The following is a 21,508-nucleotide window of genomic DNA, read 5'->3' on the forward strand; positions in this document are numbered from 1 at the left end:
GATTATGCAAATCTTTGTACTAGATTGGTGATCCACGTTTTTCATCTTGCAGCTCGCATTTTTTTATAATATAAACCTTGCACTTCCAATGGCCTTTACAACTTCACCAAGTAGCATCCGTCTCAGTTTTTTTTTTCATTTGTTTGTTAGGTGTTCGATGGAATGCATGTCAGAGCAACAATCTGTTGTGTACTACTTCTAGAGATAGAAGCTAAAGGTGCACGAGAATATGTCAACACGCCTCAGGTTCCATGCTGATTATTTTTCGTGGGAGGGGTCAGTTTACATTCAGTAGTAGCAAGGCATGATCACCATACCATGTCTCAGAGATGGCAAGCTTATGTGGTAGGTACTTCTCTGCAAGAACCAATAACATGCATCGATTGTTTATGCACCTCCAGTTTGTGGAAAAGTTATTTTACTCCGTAGGATTGTTTCATGCTCAAAATTTTAGCTCGGACAGTAAATTTCATAGATTGTTTGATATTTTGGTTAGCTTACATGTGAGATTAAGTAATGGCTTACTAAAAGTGTTCCTGTTTGATATATATGTGAAAGTCGCGACATCGATTTTAAATGTATATCGGAAGAATATAGTGCTATAGCGATTATGAAATTAATTTAGTATTAGAATAGTATTTCTCATGTGCTCCTAAAATCATTATGCCTCAAGGATTTGTACATTGGAAGAATAGGGTGATCTGTCTTTGATCAAATGAATTATTATTGTGTCTTTTTGCTCATGTCTCTCTCCTCAGATCAGCGTTGCGGACGTGTCTGCTTTGGAACGGCAGCTTAAGAAGTTGTTCACCTTGTGCGATGGCATGCTGGACCAGGCCGTTGCCGACGTGCTCATGGTGTTCCTCTATGGGGAGGCGGTGGTCAGTGCTATGGGAGACTAAGGAGGATCTTTGGTTTGTGTTTTCAGGACCATACTACATTACTTCTTGATATATAATATTTGTCCTTGGTAATTTATCACTTTCATTTTTGATATTACAGATTGTAAAGCTCCGCTTATTATTCCGTAGCTGTGAGGATCATTTTTTCGTTAATCAATCTTTGCGTGGGTACAAGGACCATATCTTAACTTCCATTATGATTTCACAATGCATTATTTGAAGTAATTGGTAACATATACTATTAGCACAATCACAGCAACCTCATACCAGATTTTTTTTATCTGTCACCACTCTTCCGACTCTGTTAAATTGGATATATGTTTCATGGGTATAGACTAAGTCTCTATTTTTCACCAACTGTATGGATAGATATGTCAGTGCATTTACGGTCTTGATATTTTCTGTCTCAGGCATATAGACAGTCAGTTTCGTGAGCTTCATGTAGCAGCCATGTGCACTGCCTTGCCTCTTTGGTGATAAAAATAATTCTTCCATGGTAAAGGATCTACACCATCACATGGTATTAGATAAGCAGTATAGGATTATGCTAATAATTTGTTAAGTTTATTTTCTATAACTAATTAAATTGTTCTGGGAAGCATAACTTGGATGGTTTCCCCATCGTGACGACATTGTGCAGTAAGGAAGATATATTTCTGTTGTTCTTGCTATCTTATACATTGCATGTTTCCTAGTGAGTTCATCAATGTTGTGAACAAACTAATAACTGAATTTATAGCAGGTGCCACAGGTGCAGTACATGTTGATGAGGTGACCTATGCTTCATTAGAAGAAGGATTGCATAGCTTTATATAAACAGGCGCATTTAATTATCAATTTCGTGGCCTGATTGTGGTGGGTATGTGCTGAAAATGTTGCTGGCTGAACTCTACGATGAAGTTCTTACAATGTCAAATACTGTATTACTTCAGTTATATTCAGGTGAGATGTTGAAAATTAGCACGCACTACATGGTTTATGCTCATGGGGTTTCTCAACTCTTATGGTTATGATATTTCTTGGGAAAACAATGCTACAAGTACCAACCCTTGCATAGAGGAATAAGGAGAACAAAGAGTTGTATGAATCCGAATTATCAAGCCTGTCTAAGTAAACGCGGAATATATATGTCTATGTTCTTTGTTTCTTTCAGACCTAAAATTTAGTCACTTGGAAGGTTTTTGGGCAGTGAGACCTGGTACATTCTCAACTCTGTATATATGTCATGTGTCAAATATTTTTTGTCGTATTAGCATTAGAGCTATAAGAGGAATACCAATGATGAATATTGTTTTTACAATCTCCAGTGGTGTCTTCTGAAATGAAGGCGACAATAGCGGATGTATGGACCTGGTTGTATTTTTTTTGGTGCACTGGTCTTTTAGATTGAAGGTTTGTCCTACAAAATCCAAGCTCTCACAGTAATGTTGCCGGCGATGTAGAATTTAGCTCCGAGTTCAAGTTTACTAGCATACAAGATCTCAGAGCGTTCAATAATTTTTTGGCGCATCTGCTGTACAAACTGATTGAGATAGTTTGTTAATATGTTCACAGAATAAAAATTGATATATTATGCTGATGTTGTTTTGTACTACCTCTGTCAAAATATAAGTGTCTCGGTTTGGTTTCGTTTACATATGGATTTATCTAAATGCATTTTTGCTATAGATACATCTGTATCTAGAAAAAGTTGGGACAATAATTTTTTGACGGAGGGAGTACTTGACGAAGTTATCTTAGTCTGGCCTTTATCATTATGTTGCAGTGCGAATGGAATGTGAAATTGTGAACAAATGACAGCTCTCTTTTCCCCGCATGGTTTTGTTGTCATATTGTCAGATGCTGTCACACAATGTGTGCGATCAATCTAGATGGTCGATTGGTTTTTGCGCTGGGCTACCGTGATGTAGATCGCCTACTCTGGTCCTCTGTTCGGCTCTTCCTCACCCACCACATGACCCCCTCACAGCCACCTCTTCTCCTCTTTTCGTCGATCTCTTCGTCTGCGTCTCCGCCTTAAGGGTTACAGCTACGATGACATGTTTCCTCTTCCGAAGCTCACAGTGGCTACAACTTGAATGATATGGGGCAGTCAGTTACAGAACATTTTTTAGATGAACGATACACACGATATATTTTTGGAATAAGCTAGAAACTAAGGTTCAACACAATATCAATGAGAATGTCCTTTTAAATATTTGCTCATGTTGAATTCCCATCAGAACTTCGAGTGTTTGTTGATATACCTGGTATGTTAATGTTTGTAAAAGTTAATAGCTGCACATGCAACAATGGTAGCTTATAAAATCAATCCTACTACGCGGGGAGGGTAAAAACCCACCAAGAACAGAAACGAGCAAGGCAAAGCGCGCAAGGTTTAAGCAACCAGTAGCCCTGCTTAAGGAATGTACGCATGTGTGGTGAAATCAATCTCATGGATGTTCATGTGTTGTTTACTCAAGTCCAGAAAGAACAAATTCCAATACACGTTGCGCCTAAAGATAAATTTCAATAAGACAACAAGCGCTGCGCCTAAAGATAAATCTCAATAAGATATCTACGCCGTGAAAAAGAAATGCTTGCGCAGCACAAGCAACACGCTAATATCAAAGGACGGCGCAGCAACGCGCGTTGGGTCCATCTAGTACCAAGTAAAGTTATATAGGTATATAGCTGTATTAGACAACTAGTGCACAGCGGAGCGACGCCGATGGAGTATGAGTATATATGGCTGGATCGATTATCTCACGTACGTGGCACTAGTATCTGAGACCGGATGAACTGTGAGGAGATTGGCGTGCACGCAGATCACGACCGCGCACAAGCAGTTGACGCTGTCTTGCATGCCCCGGAGCCGCGTCTCCATGCTCCTACCGGTCATGGGCGGAGCGTAGTGGAGATGAAACTGGGCCACGACCCCCGCTTCCAAAGTGCATATTTTCCTAGGTATATACTCAGCCCTTGTGGACAATCCCATATTCCCTAACTCCACGAAACATAGCGATCAAGCGAAGTCAGCCAGAGAGGTCCTCCCCCAATCTGCCGGGATGCATCCGCCCAATCCCCCCCGTCACTCGTCTCTGCTGCCCTCCTCCTCAATCCCCTTTTTCTCGTCTTCTTGGTGTCGCAATCGGCGATCCCAGCCAACGCCGGCACACTGTACTGCTGATTCTCCGCCTCTGAGCCTAGCTGCCTGCACCACTGCAGCTAACCACCATGGCACCCAGTCGCCCAACAACGCCCCAGTCCTGCAGGACGCGGTACCAGACCCCTGCCTAGGTTAGGCAAGCCCCTTTTCTATTTCATTGAGGATTCGCTGTAATTGATGCCCTGCCCAGGTTAAGTAGTTTCCATGTATTGATGCAAATTTGTTTACATACGTACGTAGCTTTTTTTTTTTTTGAGAGCAACCACATATTTCATTAATCGAAAATCAAGTTACATGAAGCAACACATGTGGAAACTAAAAGACAAACCGGGATAAAATGATTATCCTGAATTTGCAGATAAAATCCTAAAAGATCGAGAAATACAAAACGATCCCTAGGGTTTTCTGCAACCACCGTAGCCAGCGGCCGCCGTCCAATTCCAACGCCGCCGAGACGAACGCAAGAAGAGACGCCGAGCCCCCACCACTGCAAGACCCAAAAGAGCACCATCGCCAACGAGGCTTTGTGAGTCGATGAACGGGCCTGCTGTAAGCGGCCGAGGCACATGTCGCCTGTGGCACGTCGACCGGGGGACGTCCCCGTCGTTGTCTTGGACCAAGATACGCCGCCTCCCATCGACGAAGTCGGAGGAAGAACGGCATATCCACCACCTCCGGACCAACATATTCGCTCCGAGAAGAACCACCTCGCCCCGGCCCCTAGCGCCGTCGTGGACAACGACAAACGCCGGTGACACGTCGAGAAACGGATCTCGCCGGATCCGAAGAACGGCGAGAAGACCAAGCTGCCGACCCGAAAGATCGACAAGCACACGTTGCCAACAACTCCGAGACGCCGCCGTGAAGATCGCCGCCGATGTGGGAGTGGAGTTGAGGCAGATTTATTTGCCCGGCGCCGCTCCCACCACCCCAACGACGCACCACAGCACGGACAAGCCCAAACTACAAAACGGAGGAGGAACGAGGTCCCCTCCCCCTCCTGCCGCCGGAGCGGCAAGCGGAGGGAGAGGAGCCCAGAGCTCACGCCGGTGGAGATGGGATCTGGCCGCCGCCGCCTGGGAGAGAGGAGCAGGGACAAAACGTTTTGCGCCTCGTGGGCAGGTGGACGTTGACCGAGTCCACGTACGTACGTAGCTTTGGGGACACAAAGATGCAGGTCCTTTTTGGTCATTAGCATTTAGCATTGCTCTTTTCTTTGGAGCAGAAAAAAGTACTGGTCCACAATGCTTAGGTATTGCCTGCAAAAAATATATTCTCAGGTACTACCTCTATTCTGTATTAATCAACGCAGCTACACACACAATTGTGCCGGGTGTTACTCCAATTAGCGTCAGTTAATATGAATGGAGGTAGTACATATATATGTGAACCAATATCTCCTGTTTAGCGCCAAAATTATTTTTGTGTCATCTTAACACTGCCTCCATTTTCTCTCTTCTATGGCTAGGCTTTTCTTCATGCATATTTTGTATTTCTTATGAATTGACCCCCTCTTATATTTTGTTCACGCTCCGCCACTGCTACCGGTCCGGATGCGGCGCCAGTGCGTGCTCCGGTGGTACGAGTCCATGATGACGTCCGCTTCGACCAGCGCCCCGGCGGCCATCGCCGGAAGCTGCGTCGCCACATCGCGGCCGCCAGCGGGCCCTGGCCACAGCAGCATCGCGCGGAGCCTGCGCGCGCACTCGTCGAGCTTGGCGCACTCCGCCTCGCACTGCGGAATCCGGAGGAAATGCAGGGCCAGCGCGATGAGCACGATGGCGTGCAGCCCGGACAGCTGCGCAACAGTGGCTATGTCCTCCAGGACGCCGCGCACCCCCATTGTTTTATCTGACGGCTGTTGCCTTGGAATAACTGAAGCTTGGCCAGACGACCTGACTGAACAATGGTAGATTTGCAATGCGGATGGAGTGTAACGAGCGGCCAACACAGGGCTACATATATATACCTGGTCACATGCAGCAGGTTTCCATTTGGCAGTCAACTTTGGTTTAAACTTTGGACACCGACCATCTTCCCATCGCAGAGGGGAGTCCGAGAGGAGAGAAAAGCAGAGCCCGTGTTCATTCCAAGGAACTCCCACGGCCAGGAGGCTCAGAGGCGAGACGAGAGCCTGCTTTCCTAGTCGTCGTTCGGAGCCAAATAGGAAGAGCGTAGGATCTTCCTAGGAAGTTCCGCATCCCATCCATCTCACTCCAGCCGTCGGATCCGATCTGCCAACCGTGGCCGTCCCATTTCGCGGGCCGGCTAGGTGTTTCCCATACCTCTTCCATCCATCCATTCGCCAGCCAATCCATCTTTCTCACACACATTACATGGCCGTCCCTGTTGTTGCTTTGGAACAAGATGTTCTGCAACACTTCTTATATTCTGAACCAGCTGCCACCCTGTCTGATCCAAGCTTGGACTCTCGGTATATCACATTCAGTTACCCGCCTGGTCTAGACATTATTTGGTGAGAGATTAAAAACGTCACGTTGGCATTGCTTTGGATTGTACTCGTGGGGTCAACAAGCAGGTATCTACAATCAAGAAAAAAACATGTACTATGTAAAACACACACACACAAAATAATAGTGATGTTAACAATATTCTCTCACATTTTAAAAAATAAAATTGCCAACCAACACACATTTGATTTACCATTCCTTTTCATTGTTGAGTTTATTGCGGCGAGGGCTACAGAACTAGCTAGATCACATATGGGTATGTTTCCATGATTTTTTTTTTCCAACCTCAAGAGTTACCGAGCTCCCGCTCGATAAAATCGCGGGGTTTTAAGACCTCGCTACTGCACCGAGAAGAGCACGTGACTTCTTTAGTGTGGGGTGCTCAAATCAACCGATGGAACTCATGACAATTGAGTCCCTATTGCACAGGTAGTAACCCTACTCATACCTTGCTTCTATTATAAGGGGATGATACGTGCGGAGGATTACTTCTATTATAAGCGGATGTAAGTGTCGTACATCATCCCCTGCATTCAGTATGCACGAGAGTAATCGATTCAGGACAAGGCGTTCAGTATCAGAAATTCAATTCGGCTCCCGGGTGCGTATGCTCCCTCTACCAAAAAATTATATTTCGAAATATCGAAAAATTTAGACAAAAAATTCTACATGTACATCTCCATAATATACGCGCGTTCGTCAAGTTTCATGAAAAACCAATATTTTGTGTGGTCTATATAAAAAGGAGAAAGTTTACCCTGTGAAAAGCATTATTTTTAGCACTGAATTTTATCTTTTTTACACACGTCACATGATAAGTCGATTTTTTGTGAAACGACTTTGTGAGCACGTAGCACGTGAAGATGTACGTGCGAACTTTTAGTTTCAATTTTAAAAAAAATTAAAATGTATGTAAGATGCATTTCAAAATATAGGGAGCATATGCACCCATGTTCCAAAACACCGCTCCCGTTCAGTATGCATCAGTCTTCGTGGAAAAAGACACGCTGGTTTTTTTATTACGGAAACCGGTCTTCTAAAGTATTACGTGTTCTATTAATATAATGGTTTCGTGGTGTAGTTGGTTATCACGTCGAGTCTAACACACTGAAGGTCTCCGGTTCGAACCCGGGCGAAGCCAAATTTTTTATTTTTGTTTTGCATAAATTTTGAAGAATTATGGAAAAAATGATACAGAACAAAAATCATTTGGCCCATACAGGTCTCGAACCTGTGACCTTCGCGTTATTAGCACGACGCTCTAACCAGCTGAGCTAATAGGCCGATTTGAACCTTTTAGTTTCCATAATATACGCGCGTTCGTCAAGTTTCATGAAAAACCAATATTTTGTGTGGTCTATATAAAAAGGAGAAAGTTTACCCTGTGAAAAGCATTATTTTTAGCACTGAATTTTATCTTTTTTACACACGTCACATGATAAGTCGATTTTTTGTGAAACGACTTTGTGAGCACGTAGCACGTGAAGATGTACGTGCGAACTTTTAGTTTCAATTTTAAAAAAAAATTAAAATGTATGTAAGATGCATTTCGAAATATAGGGAGCATATGCACCCATGTTCCAAAACACCGCTCCCGTTCAGTATGCATCAGTCTTCGTGGAAAAAGACACGCTGGTTTTTTTATTACGGAAACAGGTCTTCTAAAGTATTACGTGTTCTATTAATATAATGGTTTCGTGGTGTAGTTGGTTATCACGTCAGTCTAACACACTGAAGGTCTCCGGTTCGAACCCGGGCGAAGCCAAATTTTTTATTTTTGTTTTGCATAAATTTTGAAGAATTATGGAAAAAATGATACATAACAAAAATCATTTGGACCATACAGGTCTCGAACCTGTGACCTTCGCGTTATTAGCACGACGCTCTAACCAGATGAGCTAATAGGCCGATTTGAACCTTTCATTTTTATACCGTTTCTATTGAATAATACGTTCCGTGTTACTTCTACATATATCTCAGTTCTTTTTAATATTTCTTAAACCGAAGAGGATAAGGCCGATGAACATGATATATCCTGGCTGAACAAGCCGTTTTTTATAAAATAAAGAAGAAGAAAAAAGCATGGTGCATTTCAAGCATACTTTTTAGGCGGCTAAAATAGGAACTTTATTCAACACGCAGGGATACAACTCGATCATGGTCCAATAACTGAAGAAAAGCTCCAGGTCCAGACCCTAACCATGTATTAGTATAGCGTTCTACTCTTGCAGATTCGCTAGGTAGACCAACCCTAACATGTGATTGTTCCACTTTTAGAAAGGTGCAAACTCTACTTTGATTAGCTAAAGCCCTGATCTCGGAAATGCAATGTAAGAAATACGATCTATTTTACATAGAACTTTATACCGTCCACCAGCTGGCAACAATCAATCTCCACAATGATGGAGAGATGGGACTGCAGGAGTTCAAGGCCCTCGACAAGCTCACGAAGTTCAGTACTATACATTCGTCCAAGAATCTGCAAAAAGTTATTATATGAAGCCCTACATCATTCCGTAGCTCCATACCAAGACCAGTTGTGTGATTGGTAGCTAGCCTGGAAGGAACCGTTAATAGTAAGCTTGACCCAGCCTGTTGGGGGCAATGATCATTGTTTATCATGCTCCTTTTTTCTAACGAAAGGTACATGAATAGTCATCGATCAAGGGTAGCTTTCCTTTGATGATAGCATCAGTGGGAACAGTTTTGGAATTACTGATGAGCTCCAGGTAACTGAGAAATTGTTTAGAACTTTCCACAAATGGGAGAGGCTTTTCTGACTTCGTTTCGAGTGTACCAAGTTGTCATGTAACCAGTAGGGTAGTATCGACCAGGTGGTCTGGTAGCTGAGAAAGCACAGCCTGAAACCAATGGTAAGATATGGATTCACAAGATCATTCTCACAAAGGCTCTACATATGAAGAAGTTAGATAAATCCAAGGGTAATCTCAGCCTTTCTAAAGGTTTAGATTAAGGGGGCCTGTTACATATTGTATTGGGTTTTTCCTTCACCTCTTTGTCTAATATATCAACACGTAATTGATGCGAGGTCAAGCACCGTTGCCGGCTAACGCTATTACCCACCACACAATTACACTAGGGATATACTCTCGCTAGACTACCACCTCTTACCAGTTTCCACTCCCTACAATCGTTTTTTTTCTTTACTAGCAACCTGCCAAGGGGAGAACATCGTTGCTTCAAAATTCCTACTGTTGCACTTGAGCCAGATGGAACAAGGCATGCACATCGCCACTGAATTGAACCTGCTATAAAGCTTAGCCGGAATCTGTCCCTAGCAACGAAGCCACCATTCCCGTATGTAGCGTCTCTGACAATTGGGGTGTCAAATGCTGAAAACTAATCCAACTCAGCACATAGAACCAGTTTCCTCGCGCGAACTGATATCTAACTAGGAGGTGTTCCACGTCCTCGTTTACACAAGGCTCAAGTCTACTGATGCGGCAACCCACGCTAGTTAGGATCCGATATCCAGCAGTGTTACGCGGCGCAAACCTTGCGAACAACAGTTGAACTTCAAAGATGCATGCACAATAATGGTGAGCTAAGAAAAAGGTAGTATATATTCAAAAGAAGTTAAAATTGGTTGACTCTATCTTTCTAACCATACAAAGTGACGAGCTAGGAAGAAGGTAAATTATCCTAATCCATCCGCTCTCGTGCCACCAAGTAAGCACGCACGATGAGTACAAGGTCTTCTCGAACTAGCTTGGCTTTCTTTGTTTAGCAAATTAAGTTTGCATTTCTCGAAGAAAGCAAGTTAAGTTTGCAATAAAAATAAACGGCATTTTTCTACCGCATTTACAACATTGAGCGCATGGTTGGGTTGTGTCTCTTACACAAGATCAGCCGTGAAACGTGTAGCGCGAGAAAGACATATGTTCACGGATACGAAATACAAGTGAAATTCAATCAATGCATCCCTCAATGAAGATCAGAAAGTACCTTCTGTTTGTCATCATCCGCTAGTTTTTTTTTGCGAGAAATCACTGATAGTATTCAACCATGATTCTTACAGAACAGTGCAGAACAAAGATAAAATTGCAAACAGATAAAATCCCCGCCTCAAAACACCACTCCGGCCACGCCACCCGCTCCCGAACGCCGCCGGCTAGGCACCAAACCGAAACTACACTATGTACATGTCGTAGATCGGGGCCTCCCCATCCTCCCGCTGCCGGAGCAGCCGCCGGAGGTTGAGGAGCCCGCAGATCTGACAACGGCGAGGTGCTTCGCGAGGTGTCGCCCAAAAGTTGCCTCTCTCTACTGTGGACGGGGAGAGAATAAACTCCAAGGTAAGTCATCCGGTAGTTATAAGATGTTTGTGTTTTAAATGTACAATTGGTTTCATGGTGTAGTTGGTTATCACCCGGGCGAAGCCAAAAAAAATTATTTTTATTTTGGTTGAACTTATAATTGTTATGAGAAAAACAAATAAAAAATAATGGCCCATACAGGTCTTGATGTAGCCCGACCTACGGTCTTCGCTTCATCATGTGCGTCAACATCAAGAACCACACTCAAGGCCGAGGTCACGGAGGCATGGAAGAGAAGAAGGAAGAAGAGCGTCCGAGGTTGCCGAGGAGAGAAGACGCCTGCCACAAGTCAATTCGAGCCAAGGCCCATGTACCCCTTTGTTTCCCTAAACTACCCCTCCTTAGTGGCTCCCTATATATAAGCTCCCACCTCCCCCTTCATTAGGTTAAGAGTTGAACTTGAGAGAACCTAGGCTCATGCCTCCACCATCCCTTTGGGATTAGGGAAACCCCCTCCTTAGATTATCCAAATCTATTGTACAAGGCACTTCTTATATGATTAGTCTCTCACACTTGTGATTCTACCACCGGTCTCTCACTCGTGTGATTCCACCGATCGTATACCGATCTTCCTCTCGGGGATTCTACCGCGTGTCTCTCCCTTGAGAGATTCTATCGGGATAGTGGTTCGGGCTATCGGGAGTAAACCGGAATTGTATCGGGTTGGTGTGTGTTTGCGTGTGTTCATCGTGTTCATCGCCGTGTTCTTCGTGTTCTTCCTCTCCCCCGCCTTTCCCTCGGTCAATTCGTGAGATCGGGCAACCCACGTGGTCTTAGGCCGCATCATATGGTATCAGAGCAAAGGTTGCCACGAATTTGACCCTCGAATCTCTCCAATTTCGCCCAAAAAAATTTCCCAATAAAAAATTGCCCCAAAAAATAGCTCGAAATTTGATCTCCGGATTTGTTGCGTTTTTTGTGGTTTTGATCCATGGATCCGGTGTCTTTGGTGCTGATCTATCATTCCCTCAATTTTCGTGGTCTAATTCTTCATATTTCTCTGAAATCGGAGCAAATTTTGATCTAATTTCCACGCTGTTCATCCAGTTCTTCCTGACCGGCACTGCCGGCCGGCCCTCCACGGCACTACCGCCGGCCACCTCCGCTGCTCCAAGTCGCCGCCTCAAGCCCACCTCCAGATCTGCTGCCGGCCGCCGGCCCGCACTCCGCTCGACCTGCCCTGTCTCGTGCCCCCCCCCCACCTTGGCTCTGCATCGCGCGCCCCCAGCTCCCGTTCCCGGCCACGCACAGCATTGCCACCACCAAGCCCACGCGGCCGCCTCCAGCCACGCCTTGGCACTCCCCACACACCCCACCATCAGGCCGCCGCCCCAGCTCGACTCCCTGCAGCCAGGCCAGCCTCCGCCCTCCACCAATCGCGCGCGCGCTCCCGCAGACGACCACGCCTCAGCTGCCGCCGACCCAACCCGCGGCCAAGCCCCTCCCACCCCGGCCTCGATCTCCACGCTCGCCAGCAAATCCAGGCCCCAGGCCAAGGCCACGCCCCCCGCGCGCGCAAGCCATCCTCGATCCCCAGCTCGCGCTAGCCCACCACGCGCCTGAGCCGCCGGCCTCCACTCACGCACGCCGCCGCTCGCCCAAATCCGGTTGAAACCGGAGCAAATCCGGGCGCCACGCCGGATATCTCGCAAAAAATTACTCGGACCGGCCGCCAACCGGGCGGCAACCGGATGGTCCGGCCCCAGACCCGGTCAAACCGGCCCCCTGACCGGATTTCACACTTTTGACCCAATTTTCGTCCAATTTTGACTCCACTTTTTGCTCCAAATTTTGACAACTTTCCGTTTGACTCCGAACTTTTACAGCCATCTCACAATATCGTGACTCTAATTTTGACACCTTTTCCGAAATTTTTGGACACCAACTTTTGACCGCTCGTTTTGACCCAACTTTTCGGGCATTGACTTAATTTGCTCGGTTTCCGATTTGGAGTGCATCGGTTGTCTATTCCGCTTCCGCGCCTACATCAACACCGCGACGACACCGTTGGCACCCCGGATTCCGGCGCAACTTCGCCACCATCATCGACACCCCTTCGTCATCGCAAGTTCGTGTGCTTGACACCGCCTAACATTTTCATCTAGGTATAACTTGCACCCCTCACCCCTTGTAGCCCCGTTTTTTTCTTTGTGTACCTATCCCATTGAGAGTGGCTTTCTGAGTGTTGCGAAGCATTGCACAAGTGTCACGACCGTGAGAGGGTTTGTGTGTGTGCGTTGTGTTGAGCAAAGCTCCGAAGCAAGCTCGATGAGAAAGATACACAAAATAAGAAAAAGTGTGACATATACATAGAGAAAAAGAAAGCTTCTAAGCATAGAAAAAAAAGTGAAAAAAAAAGTGAAAAAAAGAGAAAAAAAATAGAAAAGAGTGTGTGTCCACCGATACCGAGAAGTGCAAAGCTTGTGAGCACTAAGAGAGAAAAGAGAAGAGTGGCATTTGTGCAAATCTTGTTTCTTCCCTCTTATGCAACCGAGCTATCGTCTCTCTTGTGTTGGCGTGACACCGAGCTTATAGTCTTCGTTAGGACCATCTTGTTACTTAGCTCACTTCCTTGGCCGCGCTAACCCCATTGTTCTCCGTTGTGTGTGTTTCCGTGTTTCCTTGAAATAGATCACCACTTTTGACATTTGACTTTGGATCTTACCCACATTTGACAATAGACTTTTCCGTTGATCTTTTTCGTTTGCTATCCACCCCTTACCCACCACATATAGAGTTCTTAGCCTTTTGCATGTGCTTTGAGTGTGTGTGTGAGTAACCCGATACATTTCGACTTTGCTCTTGACTTGAACCATTTTCCGATACTTTCTTGATAGGTGAGATACTTGTGTAGCTTTCCTTCCACCACATACATATACACCTTCCTAGTGAGATATATACATGATGACCCCACAAGAGCAAGCTGAGATGAGAGCATACTTCGCCGAGCTAGATGCTCGAGAGGCCAAAATGACCCTCCAAGACAAAGCCGAGTGCAAATCCTACTTCAAACACCTTGAGAGCAAGAGTGATACACACCATGAGTCGAGTGAGGATGTTTCGATTTCTAACAACTTAACCTCTACTCCTCTTGTGTTGTCTTCCTCTTTGCTAGGTTTCTCGGACATCGACGACGCCATTGCCATGGAGATGAGGGACTCCACTATATGTGAGATGAGCGACTCCACTATATGTGAGATGAGTGACTCCACTATATGTGAGCGTGATGAGTGCCTCCACTTCGAGAGCATGAGTGATACACCGAGTGAGATGAGAGTGGTAGTTGATAGGTCATGTGAGGCCATTTTCAATTCTAACATCTTACCCTCTACCTCTAGTGTGTTTCCTTGTGTCTCATTAGGTTCCATGGATGACGAGACGCCGATCATGAAGAAGATGTACATGGTGCATGAAGATGATGATATCACACCATGCTTGATTGAAGATGAACATGGAGGCCACATCGAGCCTACCTCTTCCACAACACCTACCTCATATGAGCGGGACTACAAAGGTACCTATATGGGTGTTGATGATGCCATGATCCCACTAGTGGACATGATGATTTGTGAGTGCTTGCATGAGTTGGATGATCTTATTGCTATGTCATATGCTTCTTTCACTTTCCCTTGTGATACTTGTGACATTGTTGATCATGTGGAAGTAGTTGCTTGTGACACTTGGACCATGCCATGCTATGAGTGTTTCGATTTCTATCCTATTGCTTGCAATATGTCGAACAATTTCTCTTTCCCATGTATTGCTTGCAATGTTGATAATGATGCTTGTGTTGTGACAACCTTGCCGAACAATTGCTCTTTCCCTAGGTTTGTCGACAACAATGATCAAATGTTGAACATGTTTTGTGCTACATGCTTGCAATATTCTCCCATTAACGCAACCAAAATGATGAACAATTTCTCTTTCCAATGCTTGGCTTGCAATAGTGTTAATATGCTTGTAAATGAGATTGCCCCCATAGCTCTCTCACATTTTGGAGACTTTGCATATATCCATGTTGAGCATGTTCCCATGTTTACTCCGCATATTCACCACATCTACTATGGTAAATTGCTTAATGCTAATGGTGATGCGCAAAAGAAATGGACCATCATGATGGATGATGTGTTCATATACCACGCACACACGTTGTTCTTGTTGTCTAACATGTGTGTAGGTACCCAAACTCCAATGTCAACCTCGATTGAGCACGAGTTGACAAAAAGAGCTCTTGAGAGCATGATACAAGTGAGCTCCAATGAATGGTTTCGCTCGCACACTTCGACTACACAAGATCTCTCAATGAGAGCACACCGACATCTTGCTAAGGTGACCTCCTTCTACTTGCGCTCTCTTGCTAAATCCAATGAACTTTGGCTACGCTTTGATTGCTCCTTTGCTTTTCTTGTGCTATTGATAGGGCTCTCGACAAGTGAAGGAACATTCAAGCGTTGGTGTCATCTACCTCCTCCACACATTCACGAAGACTCATCGTCGAGGACGACTCTTTTTCAAGTGGGGGGAGATGATGTAGCCCGACCTACGGTCTTCGCTTCATCATGTGCGTCAACGTCAAGAACCACACTCAAGGCCGAGGTCACGGAGGCATGGAAGAGAAGAAGGAAGAAGAGCGTCCGAGGTTGCCTAGGAGAGAAGACGCCTGCCACAAGTCAATTCGAGCCAAGGCCCATGTACCCCTTTGTTTTCCTAAACTACCCCTCCTTAGTGGCTTCCTATATATAGGCTCCCACCTCCCCCTTCATTAGGTTAAGAGTTGAACTTGAGAGAACCTAGGCTCATGCCTCCACCATCCCTTTGGGATTAGGGAAACCCCCTCCTTAGATTATCCAAATCTATTGTACAAGGCACTTCTTATATGATTAGTCTCTCACACTTGTGATTCTACCACCGGTCTCTCACTCGTGTGATTCCACCGATCGTATACCGATCTTCCTCTCGGGGATTCTACCGCGTGTCTCTCCCTTGAGAGATTCTATCGGGATAGTGGTTCGGGCTATCGGGAGTAAACCGGAATTGTATCGGGTTGGTGTGTGTTTGCGTGTGTTCATCGTGTTCATCGCCGTGTTCTTCGTGTTCTTCCTCTCCCCCGCCTTTCCCTCGGTCAATTCGTGAGATCGGGCAACCCACGTGGTCTTAGGCCGCATCAGGTCTCGAACCTGTGACCTTCGCGTTATTAGCACGACGCTCTAACCAGCTGAGCTAATAGGCCCTTTTATTAGGATGGGAAGATCCCCGCCTCAAAACACCACTCCGGCCACGCCACCCGCTCCCGAACGCCGCCGGCTAGGCACCAAACCGAAACTACACTATGTACATGTCGTAGATCGGGGCCTCCCCATCCTCCCGCTGCCGGAGCAGCCGCCGGAGGTTGAGGAGCCCGCAGATCCGACAACGGCGAGGTGCTTCGCGAGGTGTCGCCCAAAAGTTGCCTCTCTCATCGTGGACGGGGAGAGAATAAACTCCAAGGTAAGTCATCCGGTAGTTATAAGATGTTTGTGTTTTAAATGTACAATTGGTTTCGTGGTGTAGTTGGTTATCACCCGGGCGAAGCCAAAAAAAATTATTTTTATTTTGGTTGATCTTATAATTGTTACGAGAAAAACAAATAAAAAATGCTGGCCCATACAGGTCTCGAACCTGTGACCTTCACGTTATTAGCACGACGCTCTAACCAGCTGAGCTAATAGGCCCTTTTATTAGTTGATGTTCTAGCAACTATATAGTGGTATTGGTATGTTTTCTTAAATTTGTTTTCCTCTGTTTTTATTTCTCAAGCCGAAGTGGAGGCTGACGGAGGGTCTCTGATTGGCACGATATGTAAGTCTCCGTGGCGGAGTGAGTCATTTTGTCTAGAAGAGAAGAAAGCCCGCGGATCGTGACTGTTTCCTGCATCCAAGATTGATCGCTCTTGTGCATGCATATGCTTAAATTAGACGACCCCATAGGCCATATATACAGGTGATCGATGAGTGTAGGTAGGCTAGATCCGTCGATCCCGAGAGTAGAAACTAGCGATCATCGATCAAGAAGCAAAACGTAGAGATCTGCCGGCGAGAGATCGATGGCTCACGGCGGCTTCCTGTCGGTGGACCTGGGACACCCGTTCCTGAACCGCACAGCGGACGGCTTCCTCAAGGTCGGCACCGTCGGTGCCTGCAAGGTCGCCGCCGAGGAGACCTTCCACTGCCTACACAAAGGTACATGGATCAAGACCATCCGGATTCCTATCATCAGACATATCACATGACTGCTTCATTTTCTCTCTGGCCGAATGCGGAATTGCGGATGGATGCAGGGGACGTCTCAAGGCACGAAGTTGAGAACGCGGTAAGTGCATTCATCTGCTACACTTTCTGCACTGGCTGAACAAATTCTTTCAGAGGAAGAACCGATTTTCACACGGCCTCTGTAGTCTGTACTAAATAAATCGTTTCTGAATTTTTCCAAGTGCAGCTGAAGAAGATGTGCAAGGAAGGCGCATATTGGGGTAACTATCATTGCCACAACTACATCTGATTTCTGTCAGGAATTAATCCATTTCCGATCAACACACGCACGTACGTTGATTAATTTTCTCAGGCAGTGTTGCCGGGGTGTACGTGGGCGTAGAGTACGGCGTCGACAGGATCCGTGGCCACAGGGACTGGGTAATACCAGTCTGTCAAACACTAGCTAGCATCTCTGTACCTTGTTGAGTTCTTGCCTGCACTGCATTGCTTGAAAGATTCATGATCTAAGCTGGGATTTTGCAGAAGAATGCGATGATCGGCGGTGCCGTGACCGGAGCCCTGGTGTCGGCGGTGAACAGCAACGACAGGAACCACGTCGTCGGGAATGCCATCACAGGGGCGGCCATCGCCACCGCCGCCCACTACCTGCATCACCTCGCTTGATTAACCATTAGATAATCCGTACATTATCACTTCTCTTCGTCCTAGTTCTCGCACTTGAGTCTGAACTCTGAATACCTTTTCCAACTGTATTTCTTTTCAGAGATTTCCATTTTCACCCTCTAGTTTGATATTGGTAACGTCACTTCACCCCCATTGAGCAGTTTTTAAAGTATTGTAAGAACTAGCTCAGTTTTCGGTAAATGGGGTAATCCGGATGAATGGCTACTAAAAGCATCTCTAGCAGATATGGCAAACCCCAAACCCAAAATCTGACTATCCAGAGCATCCCAACGCGGATTTGGGGTTCCAAAAGCACACACGCAGTTCAGATAGGCATATGAAACTGCAAATTTCAAAAATACGTGCGCAAGAGAAGCACAATTCGATTCTTGCATCTCAGATGCTTGTAGTTCATCCTAAATTGCAGCACTACATTACAGCAAAAGTAAAACAATCCGCCACGACAGTATAGTGCAGCAAAATCGGCTCACCGGAGTCCTGTGCCGTTGCAGCGGAGCGTTGGCTCACTCCTCGTCGCTGACAAGGTTGACGAAGACGCTCGTCGTCGAGGTAGTCGCCCTCGGCGAAGTGGGTGAGGCGCGGCGGCTCCGGGTCCGGCTCGACCTCCATCTTCACCACCAGCACCGTCGGCGGGCGCTGGCGGGAGCTCGAGCCCGAGAACGACGAGGCCGCGGAAGAGGAGGTGGCGCATTCGTGGCGGTACCGCTCCGATTCGCGCCTGGCGAAGGCGGGCGGCACGACGACGTCGTGGTTGCGGTAGAGGTAGCTACCGCCGATGCGTGCCGCGTCGGACTTCACCTTCTCCCGCTCCGTCTTCTCGCCGGCGGGAGGAGGAGTGGAGCTCCCAGCACGCTCGGTGGAGCCTCCGCCGCGGCCCACCTGGCTGCCCCCGTGCCCGCACCCTGCCACCATCGTTGCCGACGGGAGGTGGGGACGCTGGTTCTATACTCTACACGTCGATTGCTCGCCGGAGGAGGCGGTGATTGCTCGTCGACGGGAGGCGGAGGAGCGGATGGGGTTTGGCCCCCATCCGCCTCGCCGACCGCTATATATGCGGGCGTTTTGGCGATTTGGACTGCGGCCTAGATAGTTTTTCTGGGCCAAACCACCGATTTGGGGTCTGGTCTAGCCCAAAAAACGTCTGAAATCCGCATATCGTCCCGCCGCGGTGTTTGCAAACCGATATGCTGTATCTGCTAGAGATGCTCTAAATGCATAGTTACTGTGACATTTGCATGTCTATAGCTGCATTGAAAAATTAATCTTAAATGCACACAACCAAATCTTGTGTCTTGTTTGGAGCAACTAGTAGAAAAGGAGGCTTTGGTTTAGAGCTGACTGGAGCCTTAGCACCGGATCGGCTACGAACCCAGACTAAATGGTGCATTAGCACCGGTTCGAGAGGCTAGAATTTTAGCACCGGTTCATGCGGGACCTTTGTCAACCGCGAACCCTTTAGCACCAGTGCTAAAGGTTTTTCTGCTCCCCATGCACCTCCACCCCCCCCCCCCCCGATCGCCTTTTTTAGCTCTGTAAAATACAAAAGAAAATGATAGAAAATTAAAAAAAATCTTTTAATATTCATGTAAGTTAAGCAACCTACTATTAGGGAAAATTAACAAATTTGAATTTTGAGTTTTTTTCCATAAAAAGTATAGAAAAAGGTAAAATGGCATTAAATTTTGTGTACGGCGTCGGAAAAAAACGTATAATATATCAAAATGATCGTGGGAAAAAGTTACATCCGAATTCACCTGGGTTTACCCAATTAGACAATTTTTAGATTCTCAAAATTCCAAATAAAAATATGAAAACAAGAAAATTTTAGTTTTTCCTAGAAATTCAGGATTGTATATATTTTTAATTTTTTTTAAAATTAAAATTAATAATTGCATCATGCATAAAGATTACTATAACTTTTAGCAAATTTTTAGATTTCAAATTTTCAGGTTTTAGGTTGGTCAAAAAAGATATTAAAAAATTGAAAAATAAAAAATAATAAAAATTAATAAAGTTAATGTTTATTTATGAATTCTAGATTATTACTACTCAAGCCGGCAATCTTGCCCATGGGTCCGGGCGCCCATGGGCACCCGACCCGAATGGGTAGGGTATGGGTCGACTATTTCGCCCATTGGTCATGCCCATGGGTAACCCGATTAGTTATGGGTAGGGCATGGGCATAAGGTTGTGCCCGTGGCTAACCCGATGGGTCGCCCGATTAGTATAGATAATTAAGTAAATATAAATATTCTATATAACAATTAGCCTTTTATTTGATGTAAATACACTTGATACCACACACTAATGGTTGCTAGGTAGCAAGATACTAGACTTAAAAGTATGTTAAGTTTGTTTTATGCCAAAGCTAATTCTTAGTTTTGTAAATTACCTGATGGCTTTACAAAGCTAAGATTGTAATTTACTACATCCTTACTTTTGTTTATTAAAATAATTATTTGAATTTCAAATAATAAAGAAATATGACATCGACCAACATGTTAATAGGATTGATATGATACTAGTATCACATACTTGCTTGCACGCGAACCACTTGGAAGCGGGACGGGAAGGAACTTGGAAGTTAAGCGTGCTAGTGCCGGAGTAGTGGGAGGATGGGTGGCCAAGCGGAAAGTTTGACCACGAGTAAGTAATTTGACTAGAGATAACCTTATCAAATAACTGAAATATTAGAAATTCTGAAAAAGTAGAAAAAAAGGGAGTGGAAAATAATTCGAAAAAAAATTGGATATAAAAAAAGGCACGGGTAGCGGGGTTCTGCCGCGGCAGCGTTTTGGGACGTTTTTCCTGCCGCGGTAGACCCTTTAGTACCGGTTCGTATTACGAACTGGTGCTAAAGGTCCTCTCGCCCGGGCGCTCGACAACCACCATGTGGTGCCGCTTTAGCACCGGTTCGTAACTGAGTCGGTGCTAAAGGGGGGGGGGCCTTTAGCACTAGATGCGTAGTACCGTTTGTGTAACCGGTAAATAATCCCCTTACCAATCGGTGTTAAAGGCCCGTTTTCCGCCAGTGGATATCTAATGATCTTACCGTATCCCTCTCTTTTGTGTCTGTATGAAAAGATAAATTTAATGTGGCTAACGTGGAGCACTGGAGACGCCATGCAAAATAACTGTGATAATTTACGGGGAAATATGTGTGATATTTATCTCCACACAAGGCAGAGCCACTTCTGTAAGAAATAATTTAGTCAAAAACTGCGTAGCCATAGATGGAGCTTTCCGCAGGGTGGACAAGAATTGGCACTACCCACTCAGATTCCTTTCACCTTTTTGCTTTGCTTTCATCTGTAAATTAAACGAAAAGTTTCCCAGCCAATTAAAGGTTGAACAAATAGTTGATGAATAATGTAAATGTACAGAATGGGACATGTTGCTCCTGAGGACATGTGCTTTTTTTATTTCTAAAATTCAAAAACACATGTTTTCAAGCTTCAGGTGTAAAAAATTCCATGGACAAGCGAGTTGATCTGCGATCTGTATCTAATTAATATGCACATGCAGTAAGGTTATATGAGAGTCTCAATTATTCATATGGCTGACTTTTTTTCTTAACTTTGAAGGCATGAGAAAAAAAAAGGTCATATGAGCGTCTGAATTTCATATGGCTGACTTTTTTCGTAAATTTGAAGGCCTGAGAAAAATAAAATCAATTTTCTTAACTACCGAAGGAATGAGAAATAAAAATAATCCA

The 21,508-nt window shown here is 45.4% G+C and overlaps 1 protein-coding gene and 5 non-coding genes across 6 annotated transcripts; 3 read left to right on the forward strand and 3 right to left on the reverse strand.

Annotated features, from left to right (window-relative positions):
* Window positions 1-7,587: 7,587 nt before the first annotated feature.
* Window positions 7,588-7,662, forward strand: TRNAV-AAC. Its single transcript has one exon. It is a non-coding gene; the product is annotated as a tRNA-Val (tRNA).
* A 69-nt stretch (window positions 7,663-7,731) lies between these two features.
* TRNAI-AAU lies at window positions 7,732-7,805 on the reverse strand. The gene has a single exon. It is a non-coding gene; the product is annotated as a tRNA-Ile (tRNA).
* Window positions 7,806-8,212: 407 nt separating this feature from the next.
* Window positions 8,213-8,286, forward strand: TRNAV-AAC. Its single transcript has one exon. It is a non-coding gene; the product is annotated as a tRNA-Val (tRNA).
* Window positions 8,287-8,355: 69 nt separating this feature from the next.
* TRNAI-AAU lies at window positions 8,356-8,429 on the reverse strand. Its single transcript has one exon. It is a non-coding gene; the product is annotated as a tRNA-Ile (tRNA).
* Window positions 8,430-16,495: 8,066 nt separating this feature from the next.
* TRNAI-AAU lies at window positions 16,496-16,569 on the reverse strand. Its single transcript has one exon. It is a non-coding gene; the product is annotated as a tRNA-Ile (tRNA).
* Window positions 16,570-16,844: 275 nt separating this feature from the next.
* Window positions 16,845-17,772, forward strand: LOC124662170 (outer envelope pore protein 16, chloroplastic-like). The gene is made up of 5 exons (XM_047200047.1): window positions 16,845-17,076; window positions 17,175-17,206; window positions 17,333-17,366; window positions 17,459-17,526; window positions 17,632-17,772. Exons 1-5 carry the CDS (start codon window positions 16,941-16,943, stop codon window positions 17,770-17,772), a joined length of 411 nt encoding a protein of 136 aa, XP_047056003.1. The 5' UTR covers window positions 16,845-16,940.
* The last annotated feature ends 3,736 nt before the right edge of the window (window positions 17,773-21,508 follow it).

This window comes from Lolium rigidum, chromosome 6 (genome assembly GCF_022539505.1).
Source record: "Lolium rigidum isolate FL_2022 chromosome 6, APGP_CSIRO_Lrig_0.1, whole genome shotgun sequence".
In the NCBI taxonomy this organism is placed as follows: domain Eukaryota; kingdom Viridiplantae; phylum Streptophyta; class Magnoliopsida; order Poales; family Poaceae; genus Lolium; species Lolium rigidum.